The sequence below is a fragment of the Equus asinus genome, chromosome 29, assembly GCF_041296235.1.
Source record: "Equus asinus isolate D_3611 breed Donkey chromosome 29, EquAss-T2T_v2, whole genome shotgun sequence".
Lineage (NCBI taxonomy): Eukaryota > Metazoa > Chordata > Mammalia > Perissodactyla > Equidae > Equus > Equus asinus.
The window spans coordinates 23,693,626-23,710,989 of NC_091818.1; the positions used below are offsets into that span (position 1 = coordinate 23,693,626).

Genomic DNA, 17,364 nt, shown 5'->3' on the forward strand with positions numbered 1-17,364 from the left:
GGAAATAGGGAATAATTTAGTGGGGGTTTTTTTTCTGCTTTTTCTCCCTAAATCTCTCCAGTATATAGTTGTGAGTTTTAGTTGTAGGTCCTTCTAGTTGTGGCATGTGGGATGCAGCCTCAACGTTGCCTGATGAGCGGTGCCACGTCCGTGCCCCGGATCCGAACCAGCGAAACCCTGGGCCGCTGAAGCAGAGCGCGCGAACTTAACCACTCGGCCATGGGGCCGGCCCCCAATAATTTAGTTTTCAGTACAGGCTTATTTTTGGCTGACTGAAGATATATGAATTTAAAAATGATGTTTATAGAAATACATGAGAACTGAAAAGAGGCATATGCTACACATTAGAAAACACTGAATTAAGGGAAGTTAAGTATAGAATATATAATGCTACATGATGAAAGAGAAATAAATGAAATTGCTGTCGGGTTGTGTGAAAAAAATTACAGCAACCATGTGTCTCCAATTTCTCAAGACAGTGCTAATTTCAAATATTTGTTCCTGTTGTTAAATCCTGTGTCCTGACTTCTCTTTAGAGAATTGTGTCACTGCAGAAAAAGTGTATTATTGAAACTAAGGTGTTCCAGTAGCTTATAGGAGCAAAACAATGACTGGGAGGTAACAAAAATCCCACCAAACATTTAAATTCCTCTTACCTCTTGGTCTCTGCACCTTATCATGGTCTTTTATTTTCTAAGAGACTTTAACGTTGTTTAACACCTTTGGGAGTATTAGCTTAACTAATGCCTGCCTCTCAAGTCTTGCTACTTCCATCTCACTCCTAAAGCCATGACCTGGATCTTCCCATCATGATCAGTCTCTTCTCGGAGCTTCTCTCTACCTCCTTATCTTTTTTTAATTTAATTTTATTTTTAAAAAATTTTTTTTTCAGATGTACATCATATTTCAAATTCTGTATACATTACATCCTGTTCACCACCCGAACACTAATTATAGCGTGTCCCCTCACATGTGACCCTAATCACCCCTTTTGCCCTCCCCCCTGCCCCCTTCCCCAATGGTAACCACCAGTCCAATCTCCAATGCTATGTGTTTTTTTTTTTTTGTCGTTTTTATCTTCTACTTATAAGTGAGATCATATGGTATTCGACTTTCTCCTTCTGATCTACCTCCTTATCTTAACTGAGACCTGGTTGCTGTCCTAGGAACCGCATTGCCTGCAGCCCTCTCAAGCTATGGATCTTTATTCTCTCTTGTGCTTCCCACCTCAGGGCTGGCAGATGAGTGCAGAGTCCTCCTTGCTCTCTTTGTCCCCTTCCCTGGTATTATCCACAATTAATGTATTTTAAAATGCCCACTTTTTTCATAGTTCCTTCCTTGCTAGTGGAAAAATTTGCTACCTGGTGAACTTTCTCTCTAGAGGAAAGCAGAATTTAGTGGGAGTAAAGTACAAAAAAACACCCCATGATCTTAAAGAACTATTGTAGAAGGAAGAGTTAAACAAATAAACCAGGAGAGAAAGTTACAGTCAGAATGAAAATTAATTCTTCAATGAGTAACTTGGGAGGGAGGAGAGTTTCAGATGACAGAAAAGTCACATAAAGTGAGAGAGGTCACAGGAGATGAGGGGGTCATTGCTGGATGAGTGTGGCACAGGAGTTAGCTTAGATAATATAAGAGAGAAGAAATAAGAATGGGTAGGAATATAGGAAGATTGACAGATATGTAGGCAAGAATTGGAAGACACTCCTATCTGATGGCTCCTACTTACTTTCTCAAGTAGATGTCATCTAAGACAAAAGAGAAACATGGGTAGTTTGGAGATGTGAAGGGAGGCAATAATACAAGATTTGAAATGATCATTGTGAAGAATGTTCTAGTGGTGGGTCAGGGAAAACAGCACGAGTGTTACGGAACCCAGAGCACAACTGAGATAAGTGATCATTGTGTTCTATTAGGATAAGTGATCATTGTGTTCTATTAGGTTCAGCCGATTACTTCCTCTGAGTCAGTTGTTCTGTACTTTAGAGTAACATCAGCATCACCTAGAGGGCTTGTTAAACACAGATGGCTTGGCCCCGCTACTCCAGAGTGTCTGATTGAGGGAGTCTGGAGATGGGCCTAGGAATTTGTATTTCTGGCAGCTTCCCAGGTGCTGTTGCTGGTTCTGAGATGGCAATTTGAGAACCACTGCTCTAAGTCTCCTTTGTAATGATTCCAACTCCAAAATCCCTGAATTTGGTAAATTTCACTTAAAAAATATACATCCTAAAAGCAATCTAGACTGAACTTACTGATTCATCACATCGCTTACCTGGTTCCCCAAATGCCTCTAATATGTTTTCAAGACTCTCAATAAACTTAACCATGCAGCTTTATTCACCACAGGTTCCAGCATCATCCTCTTTCCTGGTTAGGCATTTCTTTCACGTTTCATACAATTCCCTCCTCCTTCATCTGCCATTCCTATCACCATTCCTACCAAAGTGAATGTTCTCTACACCTCTTTACGATAATCTAAATGTTATCCATGGCTCAAAGAACTTCTTCTTTATAAAGATCCCTGGGTTCTAGTCCAAACTGTGGTCTTCCTTTACTGAACTACGATTGTACCAAGAGTCTTTACCACCTACGTTTGCTTTTTAATAATTTTTAACAATTCTCATCTATCCATATAAACCAATAATAAGCTACCTGGTGAGAAGAATAAGGCTTTTAATCATTTTGCATCTCTCATAAAGTGTTCAAAACAGTACTAGAGAAATTATTGGTACTCAGTGGATCTTAATTATTGTATAAAATTCTTCCTTATTTATAAAGTTCATATAAAATTAAATGCAAGTAAATACCAGTTACATATTCCATTTTTTCTACATAGTGATCACAAATGTGATCTTTAGAGAGCAAAATAAATTTTTAAAAGGTCTAGAATACATCTCAAAACCAATGTGTAAAAAAATGCTAAATGAATAGGCCATGCTTTCCTCTTGTTTTTTCCTTATCCAATGATGCCTCATCATGTATTTTCAGTATTATATTTTTTGTAAAACAGAAAAGAAATATAGCAGGTTTCTCTTCACAGTAATACAGGGAAGTTACTTTTCCTACTTTGGTTAACTTGAATTGAAGAATATAAAATAATGTTAGAGATTTTTATCAAGTGGAAATTTTATATCTATACAATTTGTTTAATTTTCATGTCCAGACTAACGTCAGAATCAGAATTGCTTCCTACCTTAGTTCTATGCGTTATTTTCTGACATCGATATCTACTGATATGGGTCTACTGATGTCATTTGATAGCTTCTTTGATATTCATCAAAATACAATGATTGGCTTTATATATAGTCATTATAATCATTCCCTGTACTTACTCACATTGCTTTATTATTACAGATATCAGGCCTATAAGATTCCTAAAAATCTTGGCCAAAAAAATATTATTCCATTTAAGCTGTACACTAAATACACATTTTGTTAGCTTCTAGGAAAATTTACTTAGCAAAATACTAAAAAAATTTATTTAGCAAGATATTAAATGTAAATGTTCAACCAACAATTGCCAAATGTCGTGGAGACAGAAAATAGGAATTAAACTCGTGTTTATTTTTGACATCTTCCAAATAAAATGAAGATTTGTCCTGTGGCTTACTGAGGGAGAACAACAACAAAATAATACAGGTCTGTTTTCATTCTTTTTTCTGTATCTTTGGAAGCTTAGCTTAAAATAGCCTAATATTAAACAACAGAAAAATTCCTATGGATTTCTCTTCTTAATTTTTCAAAAAATTTGCCAGAAAGATAATCTGTGTTTTTGGCTCAAATCATCCTGTGGTTCTTCCAAGTTCTCCAGCATCTGAGACACATAACTCTTACTCCTCCCAACAAGCATGGCTCTGTTTTTACGTAACACTAGACCTCTGGGGAGTTCCTAATAAATTATATTTAGAGGAAAGATAGATTAATTAGAAATTTTGCAGAGAAAATCTCTTCACAAGGAGTGCCCTAGATACCAAGTCTGATATATCATTGGACCAAAACTGTATAAAAAATACCTGCTTGCTTCCTTTTTTTTTCCCAACTAAAGAAATAAGTCAAGAGAATAGCTACTGTTAATCAAATAAGATCACACTGATAAGATGGAATGCAGAAAGTCTCTTTGTAGCAAAGAAGTTGCCTTTATTTACTGCATTTCTCTTTCATGATTTACTTTATTACATTTTTCTCAACAAAGCTACATACTTTTGAAAAAAGAATGGAAACTTCCAGAAAAAAAGGTTGCATTCTGTATGTCATTATTGTCCTTTTCATAATATTGTTTTACCAAAACCTTATTAGGTAAAATTCCTTTAGGCTCTGTGAAAGGGTTTGGCAAGGCTTCTAAAGAAGTCCATTTTAATGTTACTGGCAAAAGGACAGGACAATCACATGAAATAAGTGACCACATACCAACTGCTGTCATGTAATCCCAGCGCTCAATGAGGCACATGTTGAAGATGAGGTGATCAGATGTTTGCCCTTGGCCAATAAGCGAAATCTGCCTCTCCAAATTCTGACAAACAGATGAAGTCCAGCCAATGAGAAACCAAAATACTACCAGGAGTATTACGGCCAGCATCCTCATGACCCGTCCACCAGTCATATATGGAATCCGTTGGGCTGTTCGTGAAAGAAACACCTTCAAAACCCTGGAAAGGTAAGACATCAAAATGTGAAGGCAAATCTAATACTGAGAAAGTGAAACTCTAAAATATCTTATTTTTCTAGGAAAAACTTGTACCCACCAAAACCTACTTCTGCAGAGTTTTAACATGAGAAGAACCAGAAATAGTATTGCTCATATTCTCACTTAATTTCATTCTAGTTTATCTTCCAATATAAGAACAAAAATCCAGCATTAGAGGCCAGCGAGTCAATAGATTTGTATAGAGAGGAATTCTTTCGACTACGTCTCAAAGAAATATTAAGATATTTCAAGGAAAGTTCTCAGGACCTTAGAAAGATCTATAGGCAAACACTGCTCGGAAGGGTTTCTGAGGGATCAAAAAATAGTCCTGAAAATGGGTAGTTGAATTTTACAATGTTATACTAAATCAAAAGCTTGCTTGAACCAGTTATTTTTTTAGTAGTAGAATGTTATAAAAGGTATTTTTCTGAAAATCATTTTATATGACTCCCCTTCATAGTCATTTTATCACATTACCAAAAATAATGATGAAATAAGTATGAAAACCATGAAGGGGAAATTTAAATACTAGGGTAACTGAATACGAGCATTGCATTAAGGAAGAATATTGGGATGACCTATAAGAAATTTAGTGATTAAAAAAATTTTTTTTTCTGTGTATATGACTCAAATGAGTAGCCAGGGTTGAGAACTACTCGATTAGATGCTATCTAACAACTGTTGCATCTCTGTTGTGTGAAGACAAAGTCCAACCTTACAGCAGGGCTCCTTTCATCTAGCTATTCTTTAATTTCATCTCCAGAATACTCTCAGTTGATTTTAACTCCCCACACCCATTCTCATATTTTACGTCTTAAAATTGTGACTTCACAAACCACCATGTGTGGTTTATGATTCTATGAGGGAATCCATAATCAATTTCCAAAAGGCAAAAATAAATTCATTTTCCCAACTTTTCTATTCCCTCCTCCCTCTCATTCTTTCAACATTTTTAATGAAGTATTCATATGAATTCTTCATAAAAATCATTATCAATCCAGAAATGAAACAAACACACCTGAAAGAGCTTAAATGTATTATGCCATGTTTTCTCTCTCTATAGACCTTTGGTAGCGCTCCCTGAATTAACATAATACATCCAGTAAAAAAAGTTATTTTCCAGCAGATTCCTATTTATCCTTTCCCCCCATATCTTTAACTCTGTTGTCCTTCATCTAACACACAGGACGAAGTTACTTAATTCTGAATAAAATACTTATCCTCAATTTTTCTGTAGAACAACGTCAGAAAGATATTAGTATAAAATAAGAGGACAACAGAAGGTCTCTTTAACTGCTCTCCTTTTAACCAGTTCACTAGATTAACAGTTATTCTCCATGACCTTTGTGAAACATATTGAGTACTGCCCACGTCCTGCTGAACGCTGGCACTGGCAGCTAATGGCAGCAGTCTACTGTGCCTCAAACACTTCTGCTCCAACCAGTTGAATTGATACTTATTAAAAATCAGTTGTATTTGTCCCCAACTTACGTCCATTGCTATCATAATATATAACAATTAAATTATAAGTAAAATAATTACATGACCGTAAAACAAAACGAGACATATTTGTATAAAAAAATCTATGTTAAACCCTTTGGAAAGACTCAAAGGTGAGTCACTAAAATAAGCTGTTAACTTAGGGTAAAGTGAGGAGATTTTAATAAATTGGGGTTGCCAAAAATCTAGAAAGAGTCTACACTCAAGATTACTTCAAAAAAATTCTTTAGATTCTCACTCCTATTTGAAGAACCGACTTTGTAAACAGTAGATAATGTGTTGGGATATTTTATGCTGGAAAGAGAACAACGCACTCCAAACATCAGACCCATAGTCAAAGAAGAGGCTTTATTTATAAAATATTGGTGAATGATTATTTGTGTTTTAAATTACAGTGTCTATACACGTCTTTAAACAACTTTTAACCTCTTGCCCAATTATTAATCCTGTAAGAAGTCTTCCATTGTAATCAGCAGATCAAAAGATTCAAAGAACCGTATCTTAGAAGTGAGAGAAATTTGTTAAAAAATTAATATTTTTGTTAGTGCCAGTCTTATTTTCTGTAGAAGCAACTTTTAGCCACTATGGACACATAATTGTTTCTGGTTATACCTGGATGAATTCTAAATTTTGATGGGGCCGGCCCTGTGGCCGAGTGGTTAAGTTTGTGTGCTCCGCTGCGACAGTCCAGGGTTTCGCTGGTTCGGATCCTGGGCGCGGATATGGCACCGCTTGTCAGGTCATGCTGAGGCAGCGTCCCACGTGCCACAACTAAAATATACAACTATGTACTGGGGGGATTTGGGGAGAAAAAGCAGAAAGCAAAAAAAAAAAGAGAAGATTGGCAACAGTTGTTAGCTCAGGTGCCAATCTTAAAAATCAAAATAAATAAATTTTGAATGACTAGGGTCTCAAAAGATGAAATCTATCCCATTTTTCTGCTTTCTATTTTGGCTAGGGCAGAAAGAGAGAATTATTCCAAATTCTAGCATGATTCAATGTGAATATCTGAAATATAAAGAACAAACATTTATATGGTGACCACCCTCTGCTAGGTATCAGGTTATGCAACATGAGAGGCATACGACATGGTTCTTGTCTTCTAGATGCTTACAATCTAACCAGAAATAAGTGTGCAAACAGCTACCATATAAAACAGCATGTACTAGATGTTGTATGTTGCTACTAAGTCCAGTATCCTAATAGAATGGGTGGTATTTGATCTGGGCCTTGATGGATAATAATAGGTAGAAATGGAGGAGAATGGAGACAATAAAAGGAGATATTCTGGTTGATGGGAATCACATTGCAAAGTACAAAGCAGTGAAATGTATGTTGTCTTTGGGGGACAGGGGTGGAGCTGTATGGAACGAAGGGGAGGTTTTTCCTCAACCCACAGGAACTCAGGTTACTGCGAGGGGTTTTCATTAGGTCAAGAAGCACAGCTTCAGAGAAAAATAGTTATGATTTTCATTTTCTTTCCATGGCTAAGATGTGGTAAATCATTTATTTTTCTGGTACTTGAAGATTTCATAATCCACATTGAAATTCTAGAACTCAAAGAGACCTAATAGTGGATTTGTTAAATAACTGTCTTCTTTAAAATACTTCTCAACCAGATGACCTTGTCTTTTGCAGAGGAAATCTGTATGATCCCAGCTGGGCAATCTTTTAATCATCAAATCCCAATTTTAAGTTATGAGAAATTTTCACATTTTACCAAAGACCCTTTGGGTTTTTATTGTATAGTCTGACAATCCAAGACTGTCAGAGATCCCATAGTCTCATTTCCAGAGGGGGAAACCCAAAGCAAAAGTACTCATGAGCCTCCTCTTACTGATTTCACTGGCTTTCAGATCCCAGGAAACACAATAACACAACTCTGCACTCCAGTCTAAGCATTTCAGGATATTGGTTTCTGTAAAATGGAATAAGATGAATTTTTATAGTGTGACCTTAAATAAAATGAGAAAATTTTGCTATATTTTTAAAAAATGAGCTCTTGTTAAGTTTATATGTGTTTACTCCCTAGAAACCAAGTTCTAAAAACAAAATCCCTAGATGTGCATTTATACGAAATATAGCTGAAGAAAAAAAGATACAATCATTAAACTTCTTATATAGATTACTTTTTCTACTAATATTTTCATGGACAGCTTCAGGATACATCTGTTCAGAAGGCTTTACTATGTCTGAAGGAAAGCAGTAACGTATATAAGATTACAAGAAATTTCCAGAATTTAATATAAAAATGGCATATTTAAAGTATACATTCAGTTCTCATTATTAATAGTGGATAAAGTCTTGGAAATCATGATGAAACGGCGAAAAAAAAAATAGCAACCCAGGATTGGCTACCACTATTTATCTGTTTCTACTTTTTCACTTCCCATACCTTTCTGGTTCGAGCTCATAAAACTCCACTGTATGGACTTGGACTTAGGTTACCAATTACCTTCTTCAAATATATAATTGATACTGTTCACTCCTCATTTTACTTGATCTCTCTCCAGCTTTTGGCATCACTGAAGCATTTGGCTTCCATTATGTCACATTTTCTTGATTTTATTCCTACTCCTCTGTCAGCTCCTTTTCAGTCTCTATTGCAGATTCCTCTTCCTCAGTCTTCCTCTTAAAAGGCAGTGCTCCTCAAGGATCTCCTAAATGGCCATCTTCTATTCTTGCTCCACGTGCTGTGCCCAGGCAATCCATCTAACTCTCCTGTTTCGTCAGTTATCTACATGCTAACAAGTCCCAAATCTGTATCTTTAGTTTAGATCACTCTCCTGAGCTCAAGATCCGTATAGTAAATGACCTACTGGGCATCAACGGGTCCCCAGATAAAATCATCCCTCTCTCCACGCCTCCTTCCTCCAATCCACTTTGCTCTTGTGCTAGCTCTCTCAGCAACTAGTGCCACCTAATGGCTCAAAGCAGAAACCTAAGAATTAACTTTGATTTTTCTCAGTCATCCACATTCCAGTCATGAAATGATTGACCAAAAATTTAATTTCTACTTCTTTACTATCTTTCAAATCCTTCTATTTTTCTCCATCTCCATTGCCATAATATAGCTCCTGGCCATCCACCTGTTCCTATAGTAGCTTCCTAACTAGTCTCGTTATTGGTCTTGCCCACCCTCAATTCACATTGAAGCCACAATGATCTTTCTAAATTGCACTTCTGATCATGTGGCTCCCCTGTTCATAGTCCTTCAGTGGCTCTCCACTCAAATCCTAGTTCCTTAGTATGCCAAAAAGCCTTTAAAAATTGGTTCCTCCTTGCCTCTTCCATCTGAACCTCTGTCCTCAGCTTTCCTTGCTGTCCCTCCCCCATAAACACAAACATCTAATTTAGCTAATTCCTACTTATTCCTTCATGGCTCACTGTAGATGGTGCTTTAGCTTTCAAAAAATAAGATAACTCAGTTTTTCAAGAGCTCTTGATACATATTACCAAATATTTCTAGTGGATTGTACCAATTTCTGCTCTCTCTAGCAGAGTACGAGAGTGTTTTACCCTACTGGATACTTAATATGGTTGACAACTATAATTTAAAAAAAAGCTTTTCCTATTCAAATTCATGAAAAGTTGGACCACAGTGTTTCATTTTACTCTGCTTTAATTACTAGTCTCATTGAACATTAAAAAAAATTTTTTTTCTAATTGTCTTTCTTCTCCTTTGAATTGTCTGCTCGCAGCTCTAGACTTCGTATTTCTATTAACTCTACGACTGCACTTTGTCATACAACAGCCACTAAATACAATGGACATTGAGTGCCTGTCTGAATTGGGATGTGTTATAAGTGCCAAACACACAGTGGATTTGGAAGACTTAGTCCAAACCAAGAATAGAAAATATCTTATTAAAAATTTTGTATATTAATTACGTTAGAATGGCAATATTTCAAATATGTTGGGTTAAATAAAATGCATCATTACATTTAACTTCACTTGCTTCTTATGATTTTAATATGGCTACTGGAAAATCCAAAATTACACATGGGCTCACATTTGTGGCTCAGTTATACTTCTATCGAACAGCACTGGTCTATAAAATACACCTATTATATTTTCCCAGTTTGTGGTTTGCCTTTTAATTTACGGTTGTTTTTTTTTTTTGCTATGCAGAAGTTTAAAATATTTATGTAATCCAATTGACATTTTTCTCTTTTGATCTCTTCCATTTCCCAATCTGAAATAAATTAAATATTAATCTATAATTTCTCAGTTTCATTCAAATTTTTTGCATTTAGTTTTATAATTTATTGAAATTCTTATAAGTTGAGATGAGATTCTAAGGTAATTTTTTCTAAATATGTAGCTAACTTCCAAACCCTTCTTTGTTGGGTCGGCCATTGCTCCCTTCACACCATAGTTTTGGAAAGCTTTTTTTTTTTTTTACCATATAGTTAGATTGTCTGATATAAAAACCTGCTTGGGGCTCTCTACTTTGTCCTCTTGACCTACTGATTTACCCTTTGAATATTGCTTTTTGATAATATATTGCAATATCTATAATCTTACCTTCTTGCCTTAGTTTTATGTGAATATTCTTAGCTCTTCTTTATTTTTAAAGATGACTGTTAGAATTATTTTGCTAAATTCTCTCATTTGGTTTATCCATTCAACAAAGATTTACTCAGCACTTTAATGTGCATGAGGCACCATGCTGTGCTAAGTGCTCAGGATACAGATGAGCCCTGTCTCACAAGCTTGTATTCTTGCAGGCTGAATCTTAGCACCTCAAATCTTCCCATTCAGTGATTCAATGTGTGTCTCCATTTATTTAAATTTTCTTCCAAATCTCTCTAAAGAGATTTCATCTTGGTAACACATATCATCTCTTAGGATTATTCCTAGATAGCTCAGGTTTACATTTAAGGTTGTGAATAGGATATTTCCTTCATTATCTTCTTCAATTTGAAGGTAAATAAAAAGCTGTCGATTTTCATACAGATCTATACACCTTGCTTAAATTTTCTTAATTGAACTTTCATGATAATTTAAATATTTTTCAGAGATATAATTAACATACCAAAAAGTTCATCATCTTATCGTGAATGTATAAAATTCAGTGGTTTTAGTATACTCACAAAGTTGTGCAATCATACCCCTATGTAACTCCAGAACATTTTCATCACCCCGCAAAAACATCTCATACATATTAGCAGTCACTCCCCATTCCTCTTTTCCCCCTGACCCTAGTAACAACAAATCTACGTTACGTCTCTATAAATTCGTCTATTCCGGATATTTCACATAAATTGAATCATAGACTATGTAGCCTTTTATGTCCGGCTTCTTTCCCTTAATGTGATGTTTTTGAGGATCATACATGTTGTAGCATGAATCAGTACTTCATTCCTTTTTCTGCCGAATAATATTCCATTGTATGGATATACCACATATTGTTTATCCATTCATCAGTTGATTAGCATTTGGTTGTTTCCATTCTTTTACTTTTATGAATAACGTTGGTAATAAAATTTGTGTACAAATTTCTTGCATGGACATATATTTTCAATTCTCATGGGTATACACCTAGGAGTGAAATTGTTGGGTGATATGGTAACTTTACATTTAACATTTTGAGGAACTGGCAAACTGTTTCAGAAAATGGCTGCACTATTTTACAATCCCACCAGCAAGGTATGAGATTTCCCAATTTCTCCACATCCTCACCAACACTGTTATTCTACGTCTTTTTAACTATTGCCATCCTTGTGAGTTTGAAATAGTATCTCACTGTGGTTTGATTTACATATCTCTAATGACTAATGAAAAGTTAAGCATATTTTCATGTACATATAGGCCATTTACGTATCTTCTTTGGAAACTGTCTATTCAATTCACTTCCCATTTTTAAAATTGGATTGTCCTTTAGTTGTTAAGTTGTAACAATTCTTTATATATTCTGCATATGAGACCCTTATCAGATATATAATTTGCAAATGCTTTCTCCCATTCTGTTTTCTTTTCATTTTCTTAGTAGTATCATTTGATGCACAAAAGTTTTTCTTTTTTTTTTTTAAGATTTTATTTTTTTCCTTTTTCTTCCCAAAGCCCCCCGGTACGTAGTTGTATATTCTTCGTTGTGGGTCCTTCTAGTTGTGGCATGTGGGATGCTGCCTCAGTGTGGCCCAATGAGCAGTGCCATGTCCGCGCCCAGGATCTGAACCAACGCAACACTGGGCCACCTGCAGCAGAGCGTGCAAACTTAACCACTGGGCCACGGGGCCAGCCCTAAAAGTTTTTCGTTTTTATGAAGTCCAATTTATCTACTTTTTCTTTTCTTGCTTGTGATTTTGCTATGTCTCCAAGATTATGAATATTTATACCTATGTTTCCTTCAAAGAGTTTCATAGTTTTAGCTCTTACATTTAAGTCTTTGATCTCTTTGGAATTAATTTTTGTACATGGTGTAAGGTAGAGATACAACTTCACTCTTTTGCCTGGGGATATGTGGCATTGATCTATATGTCTCTTCCAATGCCACTATCACACTGTCTTGATTGCTATAGCTTTGGACTATGCTTTAAAATCAGGAAGTGTGAGTCCTCCAACTTTGTTCTTCTTTTTTAAGCTTATTTTGGCTATTCTGGGTACTTTACATTTCCATATGAATTTTAGGGTCAGCTTGACAATTTTTGCAAAAGAGTCACTTGGGATTTTAATAGGGATTGATTGAATCAATTTGCAGAGTTCTGCAATCTTAACAACCTAAGTTTTCCAAACCGTAAACACGGATGTCTTTCCATTTATTTAGGTCTTCTTTGATTTCATTGAACAATGTTTGCTAGTCTTTAGAGTACCTGTCTAGCAGTTCTGTTGTTAAACTTATTCCAATATATTTTATATTATATATTATTATATACTATAAATGCTACTGTAAATGGAATTTTCATCTTAATTCCAGCTTCGGTCTGTTTGTTGCTAGTGTGTAGAAATACAACTATTTTTGCATGTTGATCTTGTATCCTGTAGCACTAAGTATATTAGTTCTAGTAGTCTTTTGGTGGCTTCCTTAAGATTTTCTCTACAGAAGATCACGCCACCTGCAAGTAGTTTACTTCTTCCTTCTATCTGAATACCTTTTATTTCTTTTGGGGATTAATTGCTCAGGCGAGAACTTTTAGAACAATGTTGAATAGAAGTAGTGAGAGCTGACATTCTTGTCTTAATCTCGTCTTAGGAGGAAAGCCTTCAGTCTTTCCTTATTAAGCAAGATGTCAATTGTGGGTATTTCAGAGATGATCTTTATCAGAGTGAGAAGTTCCCTTCCATTCCTAGTTTGTTGAGTGTATTTATCATGAGAATATGTTAGATTTTTGTCAAATGCTTTTTTGATATGCTCATGTGGTTTTTCGCCTTTATTATATTAATATATTCGGTTACACTGATAGATTTTGTATGTTGAACCACTTGCATTCCTCAGTTAAATATGAGCTGGTCATGACAAATAATCCTTTTTAGAGATTGCTGGATTCCATTTGCTAGTATTTTGTTGTGGTTTTGAGTCTATATTCATAAGAGTCATTGGTCTGTAGTTTTGTTTTCCTGTGATGTATTTGTCTGGTTTTGGTATCAGGGTAATACTAGCCTCTGAGAATGAGTAGAGAAGTGGTGCCTCATCTTCTACTTTTCAGGATGTTTTCTGAAGAATTGGTGTTAATTCTTCTTTAAAACTTTAGTATAATTCATCAGAGAAACTATCTAGTACTGGGCTTTTTTGTGTGTATCTAGGAAGGGTTTTTTTTTTTTTAATTTTATTTTTTTCCTTTTTCTCCCCAAAGCCCCCTGGTACATAGTTGTATATTCTTCGTTGTGGGTCCTTCTAGTTGTGGCATGTGGGACACCACCTCAGCATGGCTTGATGAGTGGTACCATGTCTGCACCCAGGATTCGAACCGATGAAACACTGGGCCGCCTGCAGCAGAGCGCACGAACTTAACTACTTGGCCACGGGGCCGGCCCCTCTAGGAAGGGTTTTGGTTACTAATTTAAGGTCTACTTGCTTCATATCTTTTCAGATTTTCCATTTCTTCTTGAGTCAGTTTTGGTATTTTGTGTCTATCCAGGAATTTCAAGAATAGCTGTACTCTTGTATTAAATTCCTTTTAAGCTCAACTCTGATCTTTTGGACTGGACACGTGAATTTTGTGTCAGGCTTTAGGTGAGCATTAGAGCAACCAGAGGCCAAGTGAGCCAATGGCACATTACAAGGAACACAGGTAATATTATCTAACACCACAAACTCATTAACAGTCATTTTTAAAGGAAAGTAGTCTAAATACACAAATTAAAAGGCAGAGATTGTCAGATTAGATTTAAAAAAGCAAGGCCTGACTATATGCTTTCTATAAGAAATGCACTTTAAATATAAGACAAAAATAGGTTAAAAATAAAATGATGGAAAAAAGATATACCATGCTAACACTAATCAAAAGAGATCTGGAGTGACTTTCTTAATATTAGACAAAGTAGATTTCAGAGCAAAGAATCTTACCAGGGATAATGAAGATCATTTCACAATGATAAATGAGTCAATCTATGAAGTAGTCACAACAACTCTAAATGTTTCTGCTTCTAAGACCAGAACTTCAAACCACATAAAGCAAAAACTGAAAGAACTGGAGGAGAAATAGGCAAATAAGAAATTTCGAACCGCCTTACCGCCCTCTCAATATTAATAGAACAAGTAGAGAGAAGATTAGTAAGGATATGAAAGACCTGAACAACATTATTGAACAATCCCCAAACAGCAGAAGTCACATTCTTCCATGTGCCATGGAACATTTATCAAGATAGATCATATTCTGGACCATAAAACAAGTCTCAATAAATTTAAGAGGACTCAAATCATACAAAGTATGTGCTCTGACCACATGGAATTAAACTAAAAATCAAAACCAGAAAGATTAATGGAAAATCTCTCAAATATTTGGAAACTAAGTAACTCTTCTAAATAACCTGTGTGTCAAGAATAAATCAAATTAGAAATTATTTTGTAATAAATGTAAATGAAAACACAACTCAGGTATTTTGGACTGGATACATGCAAATGCTGGCTGGGGGGTAGCAGAGTAACCAGAGGCCAGGTGAGCTGACGGTGCATTAGAAAGGACATAGGTATATTCAGACAGTGACACAAGCTGAGCCCCTGCCACTGGGCCCAGACAGTAGCAGGCAGGTGACGGCAGCAAACAGCTTGCAGAAACAGACTCTCAGCTTGGGCTGTAAGGAAACCTCACTGCCCTTCTTTTTGCTGCATGAATGAATTAATCCATTTCCCACTCATCCTCTTACATCTACTTCACATAAGGAAAAGAAATATTTCCACTTGAGAGCATACAAGATTTGTTAGTTGCTAACAAAGAACATTAGGATAAAGTATTTATTAGCTATAGTCTGAGAAGTACTAAATGTGAATCACTAGATGGGTTCTTATTTGTAATTTGAAAGTTGATTAAAACACACAGACAGTAGAAACCATAACAATCCAGGCATAAAAACATCCTGTGTTTCAAATGTGGCACACAGCCCCTAGACCATATGTTCTAATGCAAACTTCTTTCCAGAAATCTAGACATAAAATACTGATGCTGTAACTAAAAATTAGAGCATGTATGTGTACATATAAAAAACAAAATCAAAAAGAGAAGCTCAATATTGGAAAGCTTTGAATGCAGATGTTATAAATTAAATTGATTTCAAAGTTATATGTCATAAAACAAATCGAGAGGACATCTGAAGTCAGACAAAATAAGGAAAGCTTTAAGTCTCTTTAGTTTTCGGAATGAGATACATTCCTATTTTATTCATGTCTAATATTTATGTTCTGAAATATAAGAATAGCTTAAACATGAATTTTGCTTTTATTTCTAATTTTATCTCTAATTTCTAAGGTATTCATTGATGCTAAAAGTTTTATATGAATACAGACCTCTACTTAATAAAAGACATGTTTTATCAATATGCTTTTATTTCCCAAATCTGTTCCTTCATATGAGTAGACTACACTGAACAGATTAATTTATAAATGGAGGTATTCAAGGCAGAACCCTTAATTAGCTTCTGAAAGTGACATGAATATACCAACATAATTAATAGTACTTAGGCCCATTTAGCAGGGGTCCTTCAGGAAGCTAGACAGGACAGCGTGATAAGAAATCATTAGAATGGCAGGGTGGGGAGGGATGGGCAGGGTAGGGAGAGACAGGCAGGGTGGAGGGTGATGGGCAGAGGGAATTGTCTCATCCTCTAGCTAGTCAGAGATTTTATGATAAAAGAGCAACTCCTTGGAGTTTAGGAGATTTTATTTTCTTGGTTTCTGGGAGAGCCATTCATAATGGCTAGCTATATGCAAAGTCCCAAAGGACTCAGGATCTGGGACAGATTACAAGTATGTCAAGAAAGGGAAGATGAGTGTAGGAAGGAGACATGAGAGGGCATGATTTGCTTATTTCTCAGGTTTTCAAGGGCCATCCTTCTCTTAGGTCCTTCCAAGCACACAGGTCATGAAAAAGACAAAAATGTAGGGTATGCAAAGCTAAGGTATATAACTACACAGTTTCTGAAAATTAATTAGAATCAAGATAGCAAAAAAACCCTACAAATAATTCTGTGCATTGGCATGAGTCTTTATGGTGCATTCCATCCCAATGCTTCCTGAGTTAATGAAATTATGAAGTAAATTTATATTGTTAAGAGTCAAATGGCTTTTGATCTTTCCTGTTTTCGTTAAATACAACTTATCTTTTTATTTTATTTATTTATTTATTTTTGAGGAATATTAGCCCTGAGCTAACATCTGCCACTAATCCTCCTCTTTTTGCTGAGGAAGATTGGCCCTGAGCTAACATTCATGCCCATCTTCCTCCACTTTATATGTGGGACGCCTGCCACAGCATGGCTTGGTAAGCAGTGGGTAGGTCCACGCCTGGGATCCGAACCAGCGAACCCCGGGCTGTCGAAGTGGGGCGAGCAAACCTAACCATTGTGCCACCAGGCCAGCCCCTCATTAATCAATTTAAAATGGTAAAATATCTCCAGGGAAATTGCTTAAATCTTAATTTCACAAAGCCCAGGGTAGCACTTAGTGAGTTAAGAAACAGGAAAAGAGAAAGTCATTTACAAATCTTTTTTTTTTCAAATTTCTTAAAGGGCCAGTATTA

General features: G+C 35.8%; 1 protein-coding gene across 1 annotated transcript in view; it reads right to left on the reverse strand.

Annotated features, from left to right (window-relative positions):
- The window catches only part of GPR158 (G protein-coupled receptor 158), a 367,685-nt gene that overhangs the window by 24,368 nt on the left and 325,953 nt on the right, over nt 1-17,364 (reverse strand). Inside the window, exon 7 of the mRNA XM_070500965.1 lies at nt 4,411-4,649. Within this exon, the coding sequence (XP_070357066.1) occupies nt 4,411-4,649 (239 nt within the window). The remainder of the gene's footprint in view (nt 1-4,410; nt 4,650-17,364) is intronic.